This window comes from Condylura cristata, unplaced genomic scaffold, assembly GCF_000260355.1.
Source record: "Condylura cristata isolate star-nosed mole 26May11 unplaced genomic scaffold, ConCri1.0 scaffold00017, whole genome shotgun sequence".
Classification (NCBI taxonomy): domain Eukaryota; kingdom Metazoa; phylum Chordata; class Mammalia; order Eulipotyphla; family Talpidae; genus Condylura; species Condylura cristata.
Window position 1 is genome coordinate 5,493,436 of NW_004567118.1, and position 21,332 is coordinate 5,514,767.

General features: G+C 58.1%; 1 protein-coding gene across 3 annotated transcripts; it reads right to left on the minus strand.

The window, feature by feature from the left end:
• Nucleotides 1-226: 226 nt before the first annotated feature.
• Nucleotides 227-21,323, minus strand: MLLT6 (myeloid/lymphoid or mixed-lineage leukemia (trithorax homolog, Drosophila); translocated to, 6). Of its 3 annotated transcripts, none has more exons than XM_012726305.1 (20): nucleotides 21,187-21,323; nucleotides 19,867-19,946; nucleotides 19,365-19,419; nucleotides 19,019-19,128; nucleotides 18,019-18,122; nucleotides 17,690-17,783; nucleotides 15,517-15,669; nucleotides 14,828-14,926; nucleotides 12,401-12,620; nucleotides 11,021-11,635; nucleotides 10,387-10,574; nucleotides 10,069-10,177; nucleotides 8,971-9,037; nucleotides 8,643-8,788; nucleotides 8,013-8,210; nucleotides 7,835-7,923; nucleotides 6,306-6,655; nucleotides 5,793-5,883; nucleotides 4,372-4,728; nucleotides 227-3,813 (listed from the first exon to the last, which is right to left on the minus strand). In XM_012726305.1, the coding sequence occupies exons 1-20, from the start codon at nucleotides 21,293-21,295 to the stop codon at nucleotides 3,772-3,774; spliced, it is 3,276 nt and encodes a 1,091-aa protein (XP_012581759.1). In that variant the 5' UTR covers nucleotides 21,296-21,323; the 3' UTR covers nucleotides 227-3,771. The 3 variants fall into 3 exon arrangements, with proteins under 3 accessions (XP_012581759.1, XP_012581760.1, XP_004684327.1); XM_012726306.1 differs by having other exon boundaries at nucleotides 12,482-12,620; nucleotides 15,517-15,672; XM_004684270.2 differs by having other exon boundaries at nucleotides 15,517-15,672.
• Between the last annotated feature and the right edge of the window lie 9 nt (nucleotides 21,324-21,332).

The window sequence follows — 21,332 nt, forward strand, 5'->3', positions numbered from 1 at the left end:
CAGGCGGGGTCTGGCAGCTCCGTGCGGTGCCGCTCCCACCGGCCGGGCTCGCGCGCCGCGTTCCGGCGGGTGGGGCACCGGCGTCCGAAATTCCAAGCGCAACCTCGGTGTTTGTGCATCTGATCTAAGAACTACATGTTTAAGGAAAAACACCAGGTCACATCCCACCCCCGGCCAGCATTCCACCCCTTTCCCTTCAATAAAGCCACACAAAGCAAGGTCTCTTTGGATTATTATTATTTTTTTTGTAAAACATTCTTTTATTAAAAGAACAAGTGCTGTTTACGAACTGCCCTTCGTACAAATAACATCCGTTATACAAAGATACAAGATCCCGGTGATGCACAATTCCAGGCTTGGGCGCAGGGGTGGGGGGGGCTTGCCTTTTGGGCTGAGGATATAAAGGTTTTAGAAATAATGAAAAAGGAGCCCCTGGGTTTGCAAACTGTGGCTTCCCCTCCCTGCTCCCCGGGGAAGGGTCTGCTACATTGAGAAGGGTGGGGTGGATGTCAGTGAGTCAGTTTGGGTCTCCAGTCCAACATGGAAGTCCCAAGTTGGGCTGTAGAAAGTGAACAAAGGGCAATGAAAGCACCCCTCAGACCCCACTTTTCAGTAGATCAAGTCCAAGTGGGTAGGAGCCAGACCGGCTTTGAATCTGGATTGATGTGACGGAGGGAGGCTGGGAAATACTGTACTCCGCCATCCCCCGAATGCCCAGGTGAAGTGACCTTAATGCCTCCAGATACCTCTCCCCAGGGAAGTGAGTTGGGTCAACTGGGAGCAAGCTGCTGCTCTAACCCTGGTCCAGGGTTCACCGAGACAGGCTGGGTGGCCAAGGGAACCTCTCTTTGGAATCCTGCATTCCCAGTTCAGCAGAAGGCAAATGTGGCGTTACCTTCTCAAAACTGGCCCCTGACTCTGGCTCCCCTTTCTAGTCTTTCCTTGGAGTACTTCCCCAGAACTCAGTACAGGAGTGGGCAGGGGTCCTCGCCTCAGCTTTAATATAAGGAGGCCTGGAGGCAGCAGGAGACCCAGGAGCCTGAGGGGAAAACTTACACAAATAGGTAAAACTAAAAAAAAAAAAAAGCAACCTTGAAAGTGTCATTGTCTCTGGAAGGATCCGCAGAGCGCTACTAGCCAGGGCTACAGATATCCTGCGGGTGAGCCCTGCACTCACACCACAATCGCATACCCAGGGACAGCCAGCCAGGGGGTGGGGGTGGGGGTGTGCTAGTGAGGGGTGTCTCAGGTGGGCTGAGAGCCAGAGACCAGGAGGGCAGGGTCCTGAGGGCTGGTCAAGACTCTGCCCCCGGCTTGGAGTTAGGTACCACCTGTGAATGGAGGAGCTGGCCTACACAATGTCTAAAAACAGGTCCCTTCCAGCGGACAGTCACACTGTGACCGCAAGGCAGGACAGCAGCTCCTCCCTGAGTGCACACAGAGCTCCACACGCACTTTTCACACTCCACTTCCGCCCCAAACCCACATCCTTCCCCTCCCCTTAGACGGAAAGATCTGCAAATCTGCATCCCCTCCCCTTCCAGATACATCCTGGAAAGACACCGCTGGGCGGGCAGAGGGCAGAGGGCCACCCCTGACCTGCACGGAGATCCTGCCCCTCCCCAGCATCTCCCCATATTCCCAAGATAAAACTCCTTTGAAAGGAAATGCCGCCACCACCCAGCGCCCTCACCCTCCGCCCCTCACTGGAGAGACAGCCCCGTCTTCCCCAGCCTGGGTCCTTCAAATCTCACCTGACTACCCGCCACTGCACCCCAGTCTGGGAACGGGGGAGAACACAGACTTGGTGGGGAGAACACAGACTTGGTGATGAGAACCCGGGACTCTGGAGACTGGGGCGGGAGTCTCGGTTCCAGCGCACTGACCGCTGCGGGCCTCTCCGCAGCCCCGGGGTGGGGCCCCCCTCACCATGCAGAACAGAAGTGGACTTGAGCGCTAAGTGGCGTGGGTGTGAATGGGCAGCTCTTCTAAACATCTCTGAGGGTTCTTTTCTTTTCAGTGGTTTGGGGGCAGGGAGTTAGAGAGCTTAATAGATGAAGATGCATAAGATGCTGAATTCTATCATTTCATTCTAACTGATATTTAGCATTAATAAAAAGTGAGTATTTCTGAGGTCATCACAACTGCTCCCCCCTCCCCCAAGCCCTTGCAAGTGCCTAAGAAATTGCCTCTGAAGGATTCCCGCCCCCTCCATTATCAGCTCCCTAACATCTTACAAAGTCTTATCAACAGGATTATTAATATTATTTTCAGTATCAGAAAAAAACCAGTTGAGCAGCACAGGCAAAAATATATCTGCACTACGTTTCTGTTGTTGCCAAAAATATACACATCTTCTTTTCTTTATTAAAAAAAAAAAAAACCACCAACAACAAAAACCCAAACAGAAACACACAAAAAACTCCACACATGCAAAGAGACTGACAAGACATGAGCGTCAGGGAAAGCGGAGCCTCGTCTCCCTGCTCCCACCCCAGTGCAACTGCAGCACACAGCAGGCCTGCTCTCGCCTGGCCGGTGGCCCACCCTGCCCTGGCCCCCAAAGGCCCTGGGCAGACGGGCCTCTTCAAGGTGACAGCGGCCCACTGCACCCAAGGAACTAGCTGGTGGGTGAAGCAACAGCTGTTAGGTCAGCTTAAGCTCTTTCCCTAGGCCGGTGAGGGGAGGCTGGGGAGGGGCTGGCTAGTCCAGGGAGGGAGGTGTTCACTAAAGGAAGTAGCACTTTGCCCCCACCTCCTCCCTCAGTCCCTGGGGCTCCCCTGGTGACAGGGAAGCAGAGCCCACTACCAGCTACCAGCGAGGAGGGGTGCCCTGAGAGGGCATGAGACTACGTGGGTCTGGGGGGGAAAGGCAGGATATTACCCTGATTCAAAGCTCCCAGCCCCGCTTACTCTCCAATATTGGAGTACTGTCTGGTTTTTGTTAACCATTTATGCCCCAGAAAGGGACCAAAGTTGGTGAGGTGGGGAGGTGCCAACAAGTGCTGGGAGCCCCTCCGAGGCCTTGTCTGAGCACTGCCCCCTCCCTGCCCTGCCCGCCGCCCAGGCCGGCCACACTCTCGCACATGCACACACGCACACTCACTGAGTCGGGCAGCTCCATCTCCCACCCTGGCACTCCTAATCCAATAGTGCAAACGAGGGGCAGGGCGCCAGCCCGGAGGTGGGGAGCCTTGCCAGCCTGCCCCTTCCTCAGCCCCCTCAGGGTTTCTACGAGCTCAGCTCGAGACCCCTGTTGGGGGAGGGGAAGGGGACCAGTGAGAAACAGTCCGAGGATCCTTCCTGCCTGCTGTCTACGTTGGGAAGAAGCCACAGGCACGGTCAGGCTGCCCCTACTTCCACAGAAGATGACCGGCAAGGGGAGGCCCAGGGCCCCTCCCTCCCCTTCTTCCCACTCAACTGCTGGTCCGTTCGTGGCGGGCTCAACAACCCCCACTTACGCCATGCCCACTCTGCTCTCTGGGGACCACAGAACATTTGCTGAGCTTGGGCACTCCTAGGCAGCCTGGGAGCCTGTCCTCCCTCTGAGCCCCTCACAAAGGGGTCAGTGCAGAGGGGGATGGGGGCCAGACAGAAGGGCTCCCCTCTGGGTCTCAGTCCTGGGCACCAAGAGTGCCCCACACTCCCTAGACCACGGCACACACTTGGGGCCGGCTCTCCAGTGCCTGAGCACAGGGTGTCCGCTTCAGACTGGGACCCCTCAGGCCAGGACTACCCCCTCCACCTAGGGGTCAGGAGGGGTGTGGGTGGATTAGCCTTTTTCCTGGTTGACTGAGGCTCCTTTGTCAGCGGTCTGGAAAGAGAGGAAGGGAGGCCAGGTGTTGGGAGGAGGTGTCTGATCCTCACACCCTGCTGAGAACTGCTTCCTGGGTCAAGAAACCTGTTGTGGGTGCAGTCGAAGAGCCTCCCCCAAGCCCCTGGGCTTGGTTATCTGGCCAGGGCACACTGGAGATGGGGAAGGAGCCCCACATAAGGGTGCCTGGCTAAGTGGGCATGTGCCAGCCAAGACTGGAACCCTGGGTCCCAGTGCACATCCTCTGAGAAGAAGGGGGACCTCTTCTCAGAATGGCCCCCCCCAGAGTACCACCTCTTTCTACCCGGCCCACTCAGGATACCCTTCTGCAACTGACATCTCAGTGCGGGGCATCCCCACTGGTCCTTTCACCACTAGCCCAGCTCAAACCACACCTCTGTGGGTCTGCCAGAGCTGCAGAGATCTGGGATCTGGAGCAGGGAGGGGGCTTTGCTGACCGTGGGGTCACTTCCTCCTGCCGGTGAATGGTCTGACAATATATCTTCTACCTCAGCCTATCATGGAGAAGGGACAGGACAGCCCCAGACCCCTACTCACCCCTCCTTTGGGGCCACTGCCACTGCTGTCTGCCCCCGACAGGCTGAGGAAGGGGTTGGTCTGGGCAGTGAGGACTGGAGGTCCGCTGGCTGCTGCTACTGCTGCGGCCGCAGCTGCTGCGGCCATGAGACTTGTGTTGTTGCCGAGCGCAGGAGTTACCAGGGCTCCGGCGGGCAGCAGGGGTGGGGCAGATGCTGTGGGCAGCAGGCCAGGGGTGCCCGCGGACAGCAGCGGGGTGGAGCTTCCTGCCAGCAGGCTGGCCACAGGCAGCTGGGAGCCCCCGGCCATCTGCAGCCGCTGTAGCTCCCGCTTCTGCTGGATCTGCTGGATCATGTGGTAGACAACCGTCCGGTGCTCCTGCGAGGGCCAGGCTGCCCATTGGCCAGGACTCCGGGCCCCCCGTCAAGGGCCAGGCTGCCCACTGGCCAGGGTTCTGGGTCCCCCCACCCCACCCCCCACATCACAGAAGCATAGGGCAGGAGGCATCTGATCAACACACATCAAGGTTCTATCTCCCATCTCTTTTCAAGCGCTCAGTCCCCCCCATCTGGACAAGAGAGCGCTGTCCACCATCAGCTTTGCCAGACGAGGCTGATGGCCAAGTGCAGGACTGTACATCACTGGCTCCATCCTCCCTCACGACATCAGTTCCTCAGTTACTGTGACAGCCGCAACTGCCCAAGGGGTGGAAACAGCCCAAGTCAAGGAACACTAAAGTAGGTCAATGGCTCTTGAAGCCCCCCTTTTTCCATTTAAGATGCATTACTTTGCCCTGAATAGGCAGCAGCTTCAGTGCCCCCAGCCAAAACCACTTATCAAGGTTTTGCCTTAACAAATCTTGTACAACCCCTGTGCCCATCTGGCACTGACAGGTAACCGGCTGGACCGACTTCTGGTCTGTATTTCCAGTGTTTCTTCACACGAGTATGGTTATTTATTAACTTCCTGCAGTTATGTGCGTATGTGTGCATCTGTATATAGAATTTTTACCATGTCTGTGCTTGAAGACAGAACTACTTCCTCCTCTGCCTGTTGAAAAGGCCGAGCTCCTATTCGCTCAAGGAAATCTTAGCAGAACCCAACATACGAGACAGACCCAAAAGAGCTCTCTGCTTGCGGGCTCAGCTCCCTCTCCACAAAGGCCTTGAAGTGCTTCCTGAAGATGCTTGGGGCAGGAGAGGGGGTGCTCAGTTACTGAGAAGGCAGCACCCTCCAGGTCCTAGCACCAGGCTGTGATGTGGGGCCCTCCTGCATCCTTTTCCTGAGACCCAGGGGGCCCTGAGAACAATCCTTGCACATCTGTCCCCACATGCCAGAGGAAGTCAGCCCAGTGGAAGTCAGCCCACAAGCACAACCTCAAGCCCAGGATGCTCTGAGCCGGGACCTGCAGCAGAGCTGCCAGAGGGGGCAGGGGAGCCTACCGGGGTCAGCTGTGGAGAGGCCAGGAGCTGCTGGAGCTGCTGGAGCTGCTGCTCTTGTTGTTGCAGGAGGTGTCTCTGCTGCTCCGTTAGGCTGCGGCAAGGAGAGAAAACACAGACCATGGGAAGGGACAGGGAAGCAACCCTCCCTGCCCCCGCAGTTCCCAAACTCCCTTAGGCCCAGGTGGAGGGAGGCAGGGGTATGTGATTTTAGAGAACTAGAGAGAGACAGACTGAGCTCAGAGAGTACAGTGGGAGGACAGTTAGACCAAAGAACTTTCCCAGGAGGAAAACACAAGCTGGAGTAAAGAAATCCACAGACCATTTTGTCCCTGAAGATCTACATCCAAAGGGCACACTAACATCTGGGGAGGATCTGGGCCCAAGAGATGACTAGTCTCTATACCCTGTAAGACTGGAGGACACTCGTCTGTCTTGGGGACTGTGGGGTGTGCAGGGAGTCCCTCCCGGAGCCAGCCTCCCCATTCCCTTCCCCAGGGCTGAGCTCTCCCTCACCTGTTGAGACAACCTGGCAGCTGCAGCGTAGGGGCCCCGCCAGCCTGGCTCAAGCCCGCAGGGTTGGGGGCGGCAGCCCCATTCAACCCCCCCAGGAGCCCATTAAGGGGCAGGGCCCCGCTGCCAGCCAGCCCCCCCAAAAGCCCATCAGCCATGGGCATAGTCCCCAGTCCCGCTGCCCCGGGTGCCCGGCCCAACCCATTCTGTGGCTGGGGCGGGAGCGGGGCAGGGGCCCCAGGCAGGGCCAGGGGCAGAGTGGCTGGGCTCTGCTGGAGCAGGGGCAGCGGTGGGGGCGTGCTGTGGAAGGACAGCGACGAGCTGCTGCGACTCGGGCAGCCTGAGTGTGGGTCCTGGGGAGGGAGGGGGAAGGGAGGGGTCAGAGGGGCAGGGGGCCAGCTGGACATTCTGGCCCCCGGCCCAGCACCCACCAGCATTCTCACAGTACACAGTCACCCCACCTCACCCCAGGCAGCACCACCCAGGAGGAAGAGGCAAGGCCCAGGGATCAAGGCTTAGAACCCACACTGTCTTCCCAAGTCCAGTTTTCAGATCACTCCTGAGGCCCAGCGCCCCTCCTCATCCTTGTCTGGTCATGGACAGTGATGAGGGTAGCAGCCAGGGATTAGTGCCGGACCTGGACTGTGTCGCTACCCCCATCTGACGGGTGAAGCCACTGGCTCTCAGATTAGGTTACTGCAGGCAAGAGGCCAGCAAGTGGCCTGCAAGGCTTAGATGCAAGTCCTCTGTCCACATGTCAGTGGCTCGGCTGGCTTCTGTCTCAGTGTGCTCACTTATAACAAGGGGCAGTAGTAAGAACTGTCCCATGCAGCTATTGCACAGACTGAATAAACCTACAGCTGTAAAGATCTCGGGCACAGGACATGCCAAAGGGCAAGTAGGCAATTAGTGTTGGTTATTATTATGGTTATTATTGCCCAAGTCACACAGTTAGTAAGTTCCAGGGAGAACAAGAACCCACATTGTTTGATTTTAATAATAACCACAACTTAACAATAGCGACTGCTACCCCAACCACTGCCAATTACACAGGGCTTACTTTGTGCGAGGCGCAGAACAAACCCTCACCAGTACTCTCATGGCCTCGCTCACCATCTTACATATACATATGCATCTACCGAAAATCCCCCTCCCAGCCTCCCTCACGCCCTCAAATTATTTCCATCCTAGTCCTTTTCCTGGTTTGTAATTATTGATGGTTTTCTGGGATTAAACCTATCTTCAGGAGCAGGGCTGTTATGATTCTGATTGCTTAGCCAGTGCCTGGCACTGAGTAGGCATCTCATAATTACTATTTAATCAATGAATGAAGGGATCAATTAACCAGCTGTTCAGCCACTGCCCAAACTCCAATGGCTGCAGGGTGGTGACAGACGGGAATTCCTGTGTCTCCCGCTCTGCTCCAGCTACCCCAACTACCCCAAGCTTTATCCTCTCTGTGGCTCCCCCCTCTCCCCTTTATCCTCCCTGCGGCTCCCCCCTCCCCCCTTTATCCTCCCTGTGGCTCCCACCTCGGAAGACGTGGACAGCGAGTTGTCCAAACCAAGACTGTTCTTCCCGGGTGGGCTCTTGCTGGTGCTCAAGGAATCGCTGCTGCCGGCTGAAGGAAGGGGTCAGAGCAGAGGTCAGGGGCTGGAGACACGACCGTCCTGGCCAGGGCCCCACTCCCGGGCAGGTGGGAACCCTCACCTTGCGGAGGCAGGCCGTAGAGCCCAGGGGCGGGGCCGTTGGCGGCAGGCATGGCGGCAGACAGGGCAGGGAAGGGGACCGAGAGCTGCACGTTGAGAATCTGCAGTCGCTCCTTCTTGGCCGTCAGGCTCAAGATCTGCTCCTGAAGCCGCTGGTTTTCCTTCTGCAGCGCGTGCAGAGCCTTCAGCATCTCCACGACTGCAAGAGAGGGCGCCCACGCTTGAGCCCCAGGACCCGAGGGCCAGGCCGGTTAGCTGAGAGGGCAGGGGCGGGGCCTGGCGGAGGAAACGGGCGGGCGAGCCCCACACTACAGCGGGCGCTGGCTCGGAAACTCAGGTGAGCCCGTGACGCGGGCAGGGAGGCTGGAGGCTGGAGGCCGAGGGCCAGGGGCGGGGCCTGTGCTGGATGCAGGCCTGGGGTCCAGGGAGAGGGGCGGGCGGAAGTTGGGGTTTGGTGAAGCGTGGATCGGGAGGCCTGAAAGCAGAAACTGGGATGCGGAGGGATCGACGGAGGCGAGTTGAAGTCCGGAGTCCGCAAGAGTTCTGCGGGGGCAGCAGAACTTTAAGACATCTGTGGGTCAGTGACTCTACTGGGGCCCAGGTCTCCCAGCCCGGCGACACCCCTCCTCACTGTTGACTCCAGCCTCGCCGTCGCCCTGCTTCTCCAGCAGCTGCTCCATGTTAGTGGTTCCTGGGGCAGCTGGGTCTACCTGGCTGCCCCCACAGGGTGCAGATGTCGTCTGGTCAAAGAGTGCTGGGAGGCTGCTGATGGGGGACCTGGGGTCAGAAGGGAAACCCGGCTCAGGCTTACCTCAAGTCCCCCACCAAGTTTCATCCCGCCTCCCACCTCCACCTCCACACAGGGGCCCACTCCTCCCCCTAATCACCCCCCCTCCGTGGGGTCCTCCGCTGTCCCTCCAGCCCATCGGCCAGCACCCTCCCCAGGCTCCCTCCCTCACATGGAAGACAGACTCTCCTGGGGGGAGGTTCCCCGACACCGGAAGCTGCAGTCCTCCAGGTCTGGCTCTTGGAAGGAGAAGGGAGGTTAGGGGTCAGCAGGGAAGAGATGCCCAGGACCTCAACAGTTCCTGCCAGAGACGTGGGCAAGGGACCTGGGACCTCCCACCCCCACCCTATTCTCTTGGATTTCCTGGCCCCACGGGGAGTCCTAGCTCATAAGGCGCTGGGAACCCTGGCTTTGATATCTGGGCCCTTGTGAGGGAAGCCCCCCCCCCCAATCCGGCCTTCCTTTCTCCAGGTTGCCTTTAGTTTCTTTCCTGAAGCTGTTACAGACAATTGGGGTCAAGACAGTTCTAGGCTGGACTGAAGCTTGGACTTGATGCTTGCTGTGTGCCCTTAGGTGCAAAACTAACCTCTTTAGTTACTGGCCGACCCGACTGGCTGGCTCGCGCGCTCTTAATTATAGCTATTATCGTGATTAGCTTTGTACGATTTTTTATGTTCATAATTTCCCAAGTCAGAAAGCAGAGCCCTCTGTTGGGTCAGAGCTAGGATCTGGCGTTGGAAACTGCCCTTTTCCGACGTGTTAACCCTGCCGGGCTCACGCTCCTCCAGGCAGCCGCTCACCGAGCCCCACCCCGCGGGCAATGGCGAGTCTGCACCGATCCGTGCTCCCAGGCTGGGGCGGCTCCCTGAGGCGAAGTTGGGGCACTGCTTACCACCCCTGAGCTCCTAAATACCTGGGCGCAGGTTATCCCTCCGGGCAACCTTGACCCCAAGGCGGGGTCAGCGGCCTCCTCTGCGGCCTGCCGGAAACCAGCACTGGAGACCCTGTTCTTTCCCTAGTTCCCCCCCAACTGTCTTAGGCGTCTTTAACCTCTGCCTTCTTCCTCTGTGAGATGGAGCTGTAATTCTGCCTTGTCCCAGCTCACCTGGTGTTAAAGGGAAATGTACCCTGGTTTGTTCTGTGCGAATTCTTTTGTTTTTGCCTAGTGGGCAAAGGCTAGAGGGAGGGGACAGCCAGAAAACCCTCCCATCCTTTATGGGGTGCTAGGCAAGCAGTGGGTGACTCGGAGGAAGTAAGTGGGGTCACATACCTGTGTGGCTGCTCTCAGCTTGGGTGAGGAGAGGGTTAACAGCACCCACGGGGGTTCCAAAGACGTGGGTAGAAGGGAGGCTAAAGGTGGAGCCAGCCAAAGAAAACACCTAAGGGAAAAGGAGGTACATCCCGCCTGGTGGTTATTCTTGGATCTAGGGCACGAAAGTGTGTACTGGGGTGGCGGCTCCAGGTGTGCTGGGGAGGAGCCAGAACTAGGTTCCAGCCTGATCGATTCCCAGCTCCCAAATGCCCCAGAAGGCTGGGGTCCTCTGCAGCCCCGCCCATGGCTCAGGGATGTGGAGGAGAGAGGCCTCACCTGAGTGGTGGAAATAGAAGCCGAGGAGGAGGAGGAGGGGAGGGTGCTGGTGAATGGAGAGCGGCTGAGGCGAGGCAGGGCTGAGGTCCCTGGAGGCCCCAGCAGGCTGGAGGAGAGTGGGGTGCTGCAGACAGCCCGCAGCATTCCACCACCATGAGAGATGGGGTCCTTATTACTGGTGTAGATGCCTACAGGCACAAGACAGAGGGAACTAGTCACCACCCCCCACATCCTCCCTGGGCAGGTGGCTCCTCCTCCTCCTCGGGAAAAGTACATCCCTGGAACTGGCCATACACCCCAGCCTAATCCTCTGGTTGTGAAGATGTCACTTCCTGCTTGGGTAACATCTGCTTGACATGCGTGCTCATTAAACTGCCCCGCGCGGGCCTGGGAAATTCCTGGCTTTTCTAATGCCCAGACCACAACTTGTTAAGTCCTGCAGGCAGTCTACCCCAATCTTTCCCTCCAAACAAGCAGGCGATAAAGGCATGTCTTGGATGTGCCTGTCCTGCTACCCTTCATCTCTGTCCTGTGGGGCAGTGTCTCATTTCCTTCTAACAGCATGTTTATGCCTCTATCCCGTCACCAGACTGCCTGGGCCCTGGGATGCCCTCTGTCCCCAGGGGTCACTAACCTGCCCCTAGCAGAGGGGACTCCAAGCTCAGGCTGGGCAGGCTCCCTGCGGGCCCAAAGGTGCGGGAGGCCAGACCACCCAGGCCAGAGCTGACGAGGGAACCTCCGGAGAAGGGTGAAGCAGCAGTGGCTGTAAAGCCAGCCAGCTGGGCACCAGGCAGGGAGGGAGCAGCTGGGCCCCCAGCGCCCTCCTTGTTCCGGCTGCCCTTGGGACGGCCTGGCCCATGTCGACTTCTCTTGCTGGCTCTGTGCTTCTTCTCCTTCAGGCCTGCCTCGGGTGTCTCCTCCGAAGGTACAGGGGCAGCGCTCAGTGTGGGCATCCGCTTGTGAGTGCCTGCTGAGGCCCCAGACCCAGAGATGTGGGGAGACTTGTAGTCCCCAGGGGAGGGGGCCCGGGCCCGGCCAGAGCTGGAGGTGGTGGTGGAGAAGCGCATGATGGGCCCGAAGCCAGAGAAGACCACTTTCTGCTCAAAGAGATCGGCCTTGGGGGGCTCAGGGGCTGAGGGAGAGGCAGGGGCTGAAGGGGCTGGGGCCGCGGGCTTGAAGTACTTGTCCTCCTCTGGCTGCTCCAGCTTGGGGAATGCAGAGAAGTCGGGGGAGCTCTGCAAGGATGGAACTGCGCAGAAGAAAAGAGGGGTTACAGCTGGGCCCCAGAGCCCCCCGTCGCACACTGGTGGAGAATTCAGGCCTATTTTCTTGTCCCAGCTCGGCCACTGTCTCTTGTGTCTTGGAGTGAGTGTCCCCTCTGACTTTCCCACCTGGGATAAAGTGGGAGGAAATGAATCTGGCCTCACTGGAGGACTCTAGCCATTACAGGAGAGCATCAATGTTAGTGCATTAAAAACAGGGCCTCCCTGGTGGCACAGGGGTAAAGTCTCAGCACTATGTAGCTATTCGCAGCCACTGCAGCACAAGTTTGATGCCCCCTGGCCAGGGAGCTGACCCACATGGCCTAGCAGACCTGTCCTGTCTTGCCTGCCCGCTGCTCTCCTCAGCAGTGTCTTTCAATTGACCTGCCTGTTCTGCTCCCCACTCTGTCTCTGGTAAATCCTCTCTCTTCTACACCTCTGGCCTATACCCCAGCTCTTGAATGCATCAATAAATCTTTTTTTTTTTTTTTTCAAATGGCGCCTTGCTGCACAAGTGCAGGGGCTAGTGGACACTACTACAAGGGGAGAGGACCAGCCTTGAGACAGAGGGAGGGGAGGAGAGTTCAGCTCAGGAGGGAAGGGTTGAGGGGGTAGGAGGAGTCACTTGGTGGGGATTCCCCGTCTTGATCCAGAAGCAAATGAGATGCAAACCAGTATGCAAAGGTCCTTGCTAGACAGGCACAGAATGGAAGATGGCCCCTGTCAGCCTCCTCCAGGATGCCCACACTCACCTGCAGGCTGGAAGGGCCCCCCGGAGGAGGAGGAGGAGGAAGAGGAGGAGGAAGAGGAGGTGGAGGTGAAACTGCTCACACCTTTCCCACTGCTCAGTTTCTTCCCCTTGTGACTCAAGCTATGGCTGGAAGACTTTTTCCCCTTCGTGTCCCTGCTGCTCTCAGAGGTCTCCTGAGTGCTGGCCTCATGGTGGGAGGAGGAGGAAGCCGAGGATGAGACCTGAAGGTGGGAGAGAGGAAGGTTTGAGGTGGGCCATCCTGTTCTGAGTCCTCCCTGAGAACTCAGGGAGTGGAAGAGGCAGTTAGCTCTGGGAGACCTGAGGACAGGGAGATGGTGGTGGGAGCCCCTAGAGGAGGGATGGGGAGGCTGTTGTGGAACTTCTGGGTGCAAGGACTGGAGAGTGCGTTGAACCAGGAAGCTGTCTTTCACCTCCAGCAGGAATGTGGTGGTGGTGGTGGGGGGGGGGGGATGGACTGTCCCCAGTTCACTGGGACAAATATACTTGTGTTCATTCCTTCACTTAAGGGAGACCACGAGGCAGACGGGCTGCCCTGGCCCCATTCTCTGGCCCTCCAGTTGCCACAGCGCCCTTCCTGCCCCATCTGACCTGCCACTCTTCCTAGGCAATGTAAGCTGCTAGTGCCCGGTCCTCTGCCAAGGGAGCCCATCCTGCCTCTTTCCAGGAAACATCCAGCTGGAAAGCCCCTCCTTCCATGAAGCCTGGGTCCCTGGGCTGCAGCAGCTTACTCTGTCGCCTCATGGTCAGGGTACCAAGGTCCCATCAATAGTTGCCACCCTGTACTGAGTGGTGGACCTGCGTGTGAGGCCCTTCTCCGAGGGTGGCAGGGTGGTAGCTGGAGAATGGGCTCGGGTGGGGCAGAGTGGGTGTGGAGCCTGGCGGGCTCCACGGTTTGCCACAGTTCTGGGGAATGGGCTCGACCGCCCGAGCATCAGTGTCCTTACGGGTCAATGGTGCCTGTGGCAGAGTGACGGCGTGCTTAGTGCCAGACGCCAGAGTGGGGGTGAGTCTGGTGGCTGCGTGCCCCCTTCGCTACAGGCCCCAAGTCACCCGCTTGGGTTCAGGTCTCAGTTCCACCACTTACCAGCTGCTTGTTTTCAGGCAAATTACTTAACTTCTCTGCGCCTCAGTTTCTTCATTTATTAAACGGGGCTAATGAAATACCTCCGTCACTGGATTATTTTGAGGACAAATGAGCCATTTTCCCACGCATCCCTTCTATCCCCCTTCTAGAAGAGTGTCTGGCATGAGGTAGTTAGGGCTTCCTGTTTTTGCCAGGCAAGGTGCGTCTCTTCCTGGTAGAGACAGGTAGCCAGTTCTGTGCTCAAGGCCCAGAGGCCAGAGGGAGGCGGGATTGGAACGGGTAGGGAAGCCCCCCACTGTCCTTCCCTGGGTGGAACCCTGGTCTCTGTCTTCCTCTTTGTTCTTTCAACAGCTGGAGTTCTGAAGGGAGCCAGATGTGTTTGAGAGCCGGGAAAAGAGGGACGAGGAGGAGGGGTGACTGCAGTCCTGGGGGTGGAGGGGGAGGAGTGGCATGAGCCAACCTGTCCTTGTGGGGCTGGACACTGGGGACACTGGCCCAGACTCTGGCCCTCTCTCTCCACCTGCCTGCAGGCTTGGATAATGAACTTTTCCAGGTGAGACCTGGGGCACCAGGAGGGGAGATTACAGGGACAGTTGCCACAGCAACATCACCCTGGAAACCTGACACCTGGCCTGCTAAGATGCCCAAAGGCTGCCGACCTCCTGAGGCTGTGGAGGGGAAGGGGGCAGTTTCTCCCAATAGATGCCCCTTCTCCTTCCTTGGGGAAGGCAGAGGAGGGCTGCTCTGGCTTGGATTAGTGATTCCCTGGCCTCTGGTAGGGTCTATCGGTTGCTCATCCAGATGTTGCTCATTTCTGGAGAGCGGCTTGGCGTAATGCTCTACTGGGAAGGGTGGGACCAGTGGGGTTTTAAGGTGCTGTCCACGGGCCTGCCCCCGCATGCTACTGTGGCTCCCACTTTCAATCCCTCCAACCTGCACATCACCCAACAGGTTAGGTGACAGGTTCTGGGCCTCTTCCTGATGTGGGGGAAGGGTCTCCACTGGGCTGAGTACTGGGTCAGCAGCCCTGTGCTGAGCCTCTGTCTGGACAGAGGCAGATGCGCACATCTGGCAGCCAGGAGGCAGGGTGGGACCCCACACCCCCTGGCTGGTCAGTGATTGGTGAGGGCGAGGTGCACAGGCCCCTGTGAGGTTAAGAGGACAGGATGTCAGAGGGCAGCAGGGTGGGTGCACAAGTGCACTGATCTGGAGTGGGGGTGCCCAGGCCCCTGGCTCTTCCTCACCTCTCACACTTTGCCTCCCTCCCACAGTTGTGACCAGACCAGCGTGCCATCCGTCCCTCCTAGGTGTGGGCAGCAGTACCTTGTCAGCAGTGGGGACCACAGGAGGGGTGAGGATGCTGGGGGGTGACTCAGGCCGCTTCTTGTGCTTCTGTTTAAGGCGTTCTTTGTCCTTTCGACTCTGTGGAAGAAGGGACCAGTTACTGGTGTTGGGGATAAATCTGACATGTGGGTGTGGGGAGTGGACATCCTCCCCTGTGGACAGGCTGGGAGACTCTGGCCAGACAGGGGAGTGCAGGCAGCTCCCTCCCAGAGCCAGCAGCCCTCCCTCCATTCTCACTGCCTGCTAAAAATAGCCTGTCCCATTATCATACCAGCCACAGGACACAGAGCACCGCACGCATGAGCCTGCACCTGCAAGGGTGTCCACCAGGAGGTGAAGCTGGACAGAGGGACAGGAGCCAGCGCACTGTGCCATGTGCAGGAGGGGATGCTGGCCTGCACACTGGCAAACTGGGCCAGCAGAGCGGCTAGACTGTGGAGACAGTACGTGTGGGGGCTCCGGGACGCTGTCATGGCAGGGGAGGCCCAGGGAGGAAGCGCACAGCTTCAGGAAGGTCAGGCCCTCACTTCCCTCTATGGTCCTTCCAGGTTACTTCCTCAGTCTCCTCCTGGCCTTCAGTGGCCTCCAAGGAGGGGACACCTTGCGGTGGATTCTTGAAGGAAGTGTGTGTTTGTGGGACTGGACAGGAAAGGCGAGGGAGATTTTACCTTCTTCTGGCCCCTCTCGTGGTGGGAAGGGTGCTTCTCCTGCTGGGTGGAAGGTGAAGCTGACCGGCTTCTCCGGTCGGCGATGAAGCTGCCGCCACTGCCCCCCGTGCCTGCTCCTGCTCCTCCACCTCCCCCGCTGGTGTGCCGGGACGTCTTCTGGGGAAAGAGTTGTGGGTATGGCCAGGCCCTCCAGCCCCTGGCTAGGGAGAGGCGTCGCATGGCCCGCCTGCCTCGTTCCTCTGCAGTGCTCTGCTCCCTAGACCGGCAACCACCCTAGAAGCCCGCAGCTGCTCATCTAATGCCCTGGGCAGCTGGGCCCAGAGAGCAGGGGTGTGCCTGGCCCCAGCAAAGCCCAGAGTTGGGACGAGCCCCAATTCTGTCTCTCAACCCACCTTTCTCTGGACCCCTCTCAAGCGGGGTGGCCTCTCTGCTTCCTGCTCCCCTTGACTGCACACCCCATCCTCTCCCCAGACACTTCCCTCTAGCTACTTGCCCCTCTGCTCTTGTTCTTGGACCTTCCCCTCCAAAACCCAAACAATGGTTTCTTCTGTCCACATGCTGCCCTTGGAAAGGGGAAGTAACATCTACAGTAGCAAAGCCCAAGTGACTCCATGCTGCCTTGCCTCCCAGCTGGGCTGTCCCTCGTTCCCTTCAGTGCCAGTGGAAACTGCCCCCCCTGCCCCCCACCCTCCGGGTCCAGTCTGGTGGCATCACCCACCCAGACTTGCAGCTACTCCCTCCAGGGTCACCTACCACGTCCCCGTTGCCAACCCCAAGGACTAATGTCAGGCCTCAACCCAGTTGCTATCCATAGTGGACACCAACGGAACCTGCTGAGTTCTAGACTTGTCCACACATCTATTCTACTTTGGTGGGTACCTGGGAATTACACCCCTGGACTGCCACTCCTCCCCGGCCCAGAGGTCTGACTATCACCAAATGTCTGACCATCCCCACATGGTACCTCCTATAAACTGAATTAACTCCCGATTTTGCCCTAAGTCGTCATCAAACCCTGAAACCAAGGTGACCAAGTTCATATAACTTATGAACTAATCGGGGTACTTCTGAAATGAAAGGGAGAGCTATTAGTGATTATACAGGGCAATAGTCACAAAGTAGGACTATGCGGGCAGAGCCTGACATGCTAGCCCTAGGAAGTCCGCCGCATCACAGCACCCCCAGGGATTCAAGTCCTACCCACCCCATGTCCAGAGCCCAGAGCCTGTGTGCCCTCAGCAACTCCTCAGCCACCCCCCCCCCACACACAGGCAAGGCTACCTAGAAATGGGGCTAAAGCCCAGGCTTATCCCTCCAACCCCCATTCCTGTAGCTGTCCCCCAGTCACCAGCCTGGGCCTTTCAGTCCAGCTTCACAGTGGCTGCCGGAGTGCTTTTCCTAAAAAACAAACCCGCACGGGTTGTCTTTCTGCTCAAATGCAGTCTTACGAGCCTGAGGACCAGGGGTGAGGCCCAGGCTGCGTTCCCAGCCATGCCTGCCACTGCAGGGTACCCCAAAGCTTCTGGAGGACAGGTCTTTCCATAAACACAGGGTAATGCCACCCACCTCCAGCTCTGCGTGGGCCCTTGAAGCGGCAGAAGCAAGCCCCACGCTGGCCCTGCCTGAGCCTTTTTACCTCCTTACCCAACTCGTCCCCACCAAACACCCAGTCCTGTTGTTAATGAGCATTCTTTCTCCTTTCACCTTGTTTATGTCAGTCCCTCTGCCTGGGACTCTTTCCAGTTTTAAAATCAGATGGTCTATTAGCAATCCCATACGCCAGCTGTGAGATCAATTGCCTAACTTTGGTGGGTCTCAGTTTACTCATCTGTAAAATGGGGAGACACAGTACAGGTGATCCTTGGGGCTACAGGGAGGACCACACAAAATAAGATCTGCGTACAGAGGGCAGGCCTATTGTTGGTGCTCACTGTCCCCATCACCTCCGCTCAAATGCCACCTCTTCCCTGAAGCCCCCGAGACTAACAGACAGGGTTCTGGACTCTGGGAAGAAGTGCTCAATTCTACTCTTCCACCCCTCAGGCTGCACTTCAATTTACTTCTCAGCCAGCGGCAACCTCTTCAAGGGTCGGGGCAGGTTTCTCTTCATCCAGAGCCTGTGCCGCTAAACCATGGCTGGCTGACCCAGCGCTCCCTGGCAGATGAGACTCACCATCTTGCTGAAGTGGTATTTACAGTAGCCACAGTACTTGACGTTGTCCACCTCCAGCACCTCTTCCTCGCACAGCAGGCCTGCCATTTGGGCACTAACCAAGAGAGATCAGCCTGAGGAGGACAGCGCAAGCCAAACCAGGCACCTCCCTCCCACCCTCCTGAACCCCCACTGGGGCAAAGCCAAGGACCAGAACAGCGCTGCCATCACCACCAAGGGAAAGCAGCCTGGAGGAGCCCTTTCCGTGACCATCTCCGGCCACCCTTGCAGGAAGTGGGGAGCTGGACTGGGACCCTCGGTGGGGGTGTGGGGGACAGGCAGGGTCTCACCAGGTGACGTGGAAAGCTTGCCGACATCCATGGCGGTTACAGGTCATGCAGGCCCCCGAGGCGGCCTTGCTCTCCCGGCCCTGCTCCTCGCAGATGTAGCACGTCTGCAGGACACAGCCCAGCTGTCCTCCTTCCACGTGAGGGCTCCGTTGGCCCCCCTCACCACCACCTTCTCCCCTTGGGCCTAGGCCAGTGCTATCCAGTAGAACTTTCTGTGATGAAATGTCTATGATGTGCTAGCCAATACAGTAGCCACATACCACCTGGCTGCTGAACATTTGAAATGCAGCTAGTGTGACTAAGGAATGGAATTTTAAGTTGTATTTCACTTTAATTAATTTATATAGCCACATGTGGCCAGTGGATACCATACTGGATGGTGACCTTGGATGGTAAGGCTGGGATCTCTGTGTCTTGCTCATTGGAGCGCAAATTCCCACCTTTGCACATGCTATTGCTTCTGCCTGAAAGCTGGCACCACACCCTCCTCCAGGATGGCTCCTTCTCATCCCCCAAGTCTTGGCCGAAATGTCTCTGTTCTTGGGTTCTTCTTCATTCAGTACCTCATTTGCTTTCCTCATAATGTTTACCACAAGCTGCACTCACTTGATTCGCCTGTTCACTGATATGTGCAATCTTCAAACACATGAGCGTGAGCTCCATGTGGCAGGGGTACACATGTCAATCAATACTGAACACTGCCTGGCATCTCAGCCGGGTTGGCACACAGCAGGCTAGTACAGTGTACTCAGTGAATGAATGAATGACCAGCTTTTCAGGTCCCCTTTGGCAGTACTACTGCAAGGCAGCCTGCTATTTCATGGGGTTCCAGAGCATGCGTGTGGGGGGGATGTTAGCAGACGGTGCCTCCCCACCTCCTGAATTCCCTGAACACGTCAGCTGCACAGAATCAAATTACACTGAATGGAGAGAGAGCTGGAGGGACCCAAGGGTGCTGGCTAGGGAGGGGACTCGTGCGGGCATGGCAGGGGCCGCTGACCTTGTTGAAGCGATCATGAGGCACGTACTGCAGCACGATGGGCTCCATGGTGAGCACGTTGGCAAACTGCACCTCGGGGATGTAGAGGGCACACACCACGTGGGCCCAGCCTGGGGCAGTGGGTGCGGGGCAGGCCTCAGCTGTGATGGCAGGTTGGAGACCCTGGCCCCTCACAACCCAAACTGCAGACGGCCCCGTCTCTGGCTTTCCCATCAGATTCCAGTGTTGATCAGGGAAGGGAAACCCAGCCTCCACTCCACCCCAGCCCACTTCTGCCTTCCCAGACCCTGCTCAGGCAGCCTGGCTGACCTCCACAGACGAGCCCTGGGCTCAGGGCTACCCTCACCTCCATTGTCAGTCCTCTTCAATGCCCCATCTTTGTGTGGGCACAGCTCACACCTCTGCCAATGCAAGAGGGCACAGAGATTGAGGGGGGGGATCCAAAACAAGACAGGGGATCTGCTGAGCCCAGCCCTTCCTAAACACATGCAAAGGGACCGAGGGGAAAGGATGTCTGTGTGGGATGGGTGGGCGGTGGAGGAAAGAGGACTGGCCTTGAGTTGGTAACTGTTGAAAACGGATAATGGGAACAAGACTTTCATTCCTCTAGTCTGTGCAGGTTGTAAACTTTCCATAATAAAAGTTCAAACCAACATGTAAACAAAAGGCCTGCAGCTCTGGGTGGGGTAGAGTGAAGGATGAGTGAAGTGATAGGGCTGGAGATAGGTGTGCAGGAAACAGGAAGTCCTGGGTGACAGGCTGAGTCCCACCCTGGCCTCAGAGTCCCCTAGCTCAAGGGGGAGTAGGTGCTCAGGTGTATGGGAGGGGGAGGGGAGTCTCAAACTCACCACCCTGGCTGCTCGTTCCTGAGATTCACATTTCCGGCAGAACCAGGGTCCTGTGGGCACCTGGACGATGCCATAGCAAGCTGGGGGTGGGGGAGGAGAGTCACTGAGCAAATCTGTCAGCCAGTGGCTTGTCCTACTGTGACTGGGAGAAAGGGGTGACTAAAGGACTAGAACCAGTTCCAACAGGGGGGAGGGCGGGGGGGGGCTGTTCCCCTGCCTGGGGGGGCTCTTACTAGACTGAGAGACCATAGGTAATGCCCCGCAGCACAGGGTCAGCCTTCAACCACACAGCCAAGCACTGCAACCATGGGCGGGAAGTCCCAGTCCTTGACCTTAAACTTTGAGCAGACCCTCCCCCTGCCCCCCACATGCCCTTTCTGGACCTGTTTCACAGCTCTTATCAGGGAACAGTCCTCCACTTCAGGAATAGAAAAAACCAGAGGAGACAACATTCACCACAGTCACACACGTTTTGTTGTTATTGGAAGGGGGGGGTATTTCTTAAAGGGCCAGTAAGGGAAGAGGCAGGAAAGTCCGGGGTCCAGGGACCTCATTTTCTGCCTCTAACTGTTACAGGTACAGGTCACAAGTCAAGGCCAAGGGCAGGTGCAGTCCAGGTAACCGAGAGGAGAGTGGCGGGAAGCGCCTACAGAGACTGCATTACAGGCCGTCCCAGAAAGTGGGGGCCCAGCTGTCTGTGCCAGACAGGCGGGAGATGCCAGCCTGCGCCCTCGGCAAGATTCCTCAAGGAGTTAACTCCCGAACCATGTGCTGCTGGGGGAAACTCCGAACCGCTCTTCTCCATTCCCTGGCCCCCTGTACAACCTCTCTCCTAGCCTCAGCTCTTCCCCGGAGGATTTAGGAGTCCCTCTCCCCTGGGACCCTTCTCCTCCCTCCCCAATTCTGCTCCTCCCAGTATCCGGAAGCCGGAGGGGGGGATGACCCCCCTTGACCTCTCCCTCCGGGAGCCAGGACCAAAATAACCAGGCGGGAGGGGACACCGAACAGGTAAACATTCCCCCAGCAGCCCCGACACTGGCAGTGTGGGACGCGGAGAGTACACTCATTGCCACCCAGACTGTCCTCAAACTCCGTCAACTTGGGGTGGGGGCGCGGGACTGGAACAATAGGCAAGAAAACAATGCCTGACCCGGTCCTCCAGGACCGGGCCGGGGGAGCCCCCCCCTACGCCTCCCTTTCCTTCAGGTGGGGTGGGGGAGGGGCGCGCAAGCCCCGGGAGGTCTCCGGAGGGCGCGGCCGGGGGCGCCTCGCGCGCGCCGCCCCTGGGGTCCCGCCGCCCCCCGCGGGCCACCCCCGTACCTTGGTGGACAGCCACGCTGCACGCGTGCCCATCACAGTAGACCAGCGGGTTCTCGGCCCAGCCCCTCTCGTCCGAACATACGCAGCAGCCTCCTACCATCTCCTTCATACTCCCATGAGCTCCCTCCGGGGCTGGGGCGGGGGGC

Bases quoted from the DNA above. Each gene is read 5' to 3' on its own strand.
- MLLT6 (XM_004684270.2), bottom strand. From the start codon at position 21,295: ATGAAGGAGATGGTAGGAGGCTGCTGCGTATGTTCGGACGAGAGGGGC. The intron at 14,927-15,516 runs GTAAAATCTCCC...CTTCTTCCACAG, and splicing joins ACGAGAGGGGCCAGAAGAAG to AGTCGAAAGGACAAAGAACG. The intron at 10,575-11,020 runs GTTAGTGACCCC...TTGTGCCTGTAG, and splicing joins GTCCCCTCTGCTAGGGGCAG to GCATCTACACCAGTAATAAG.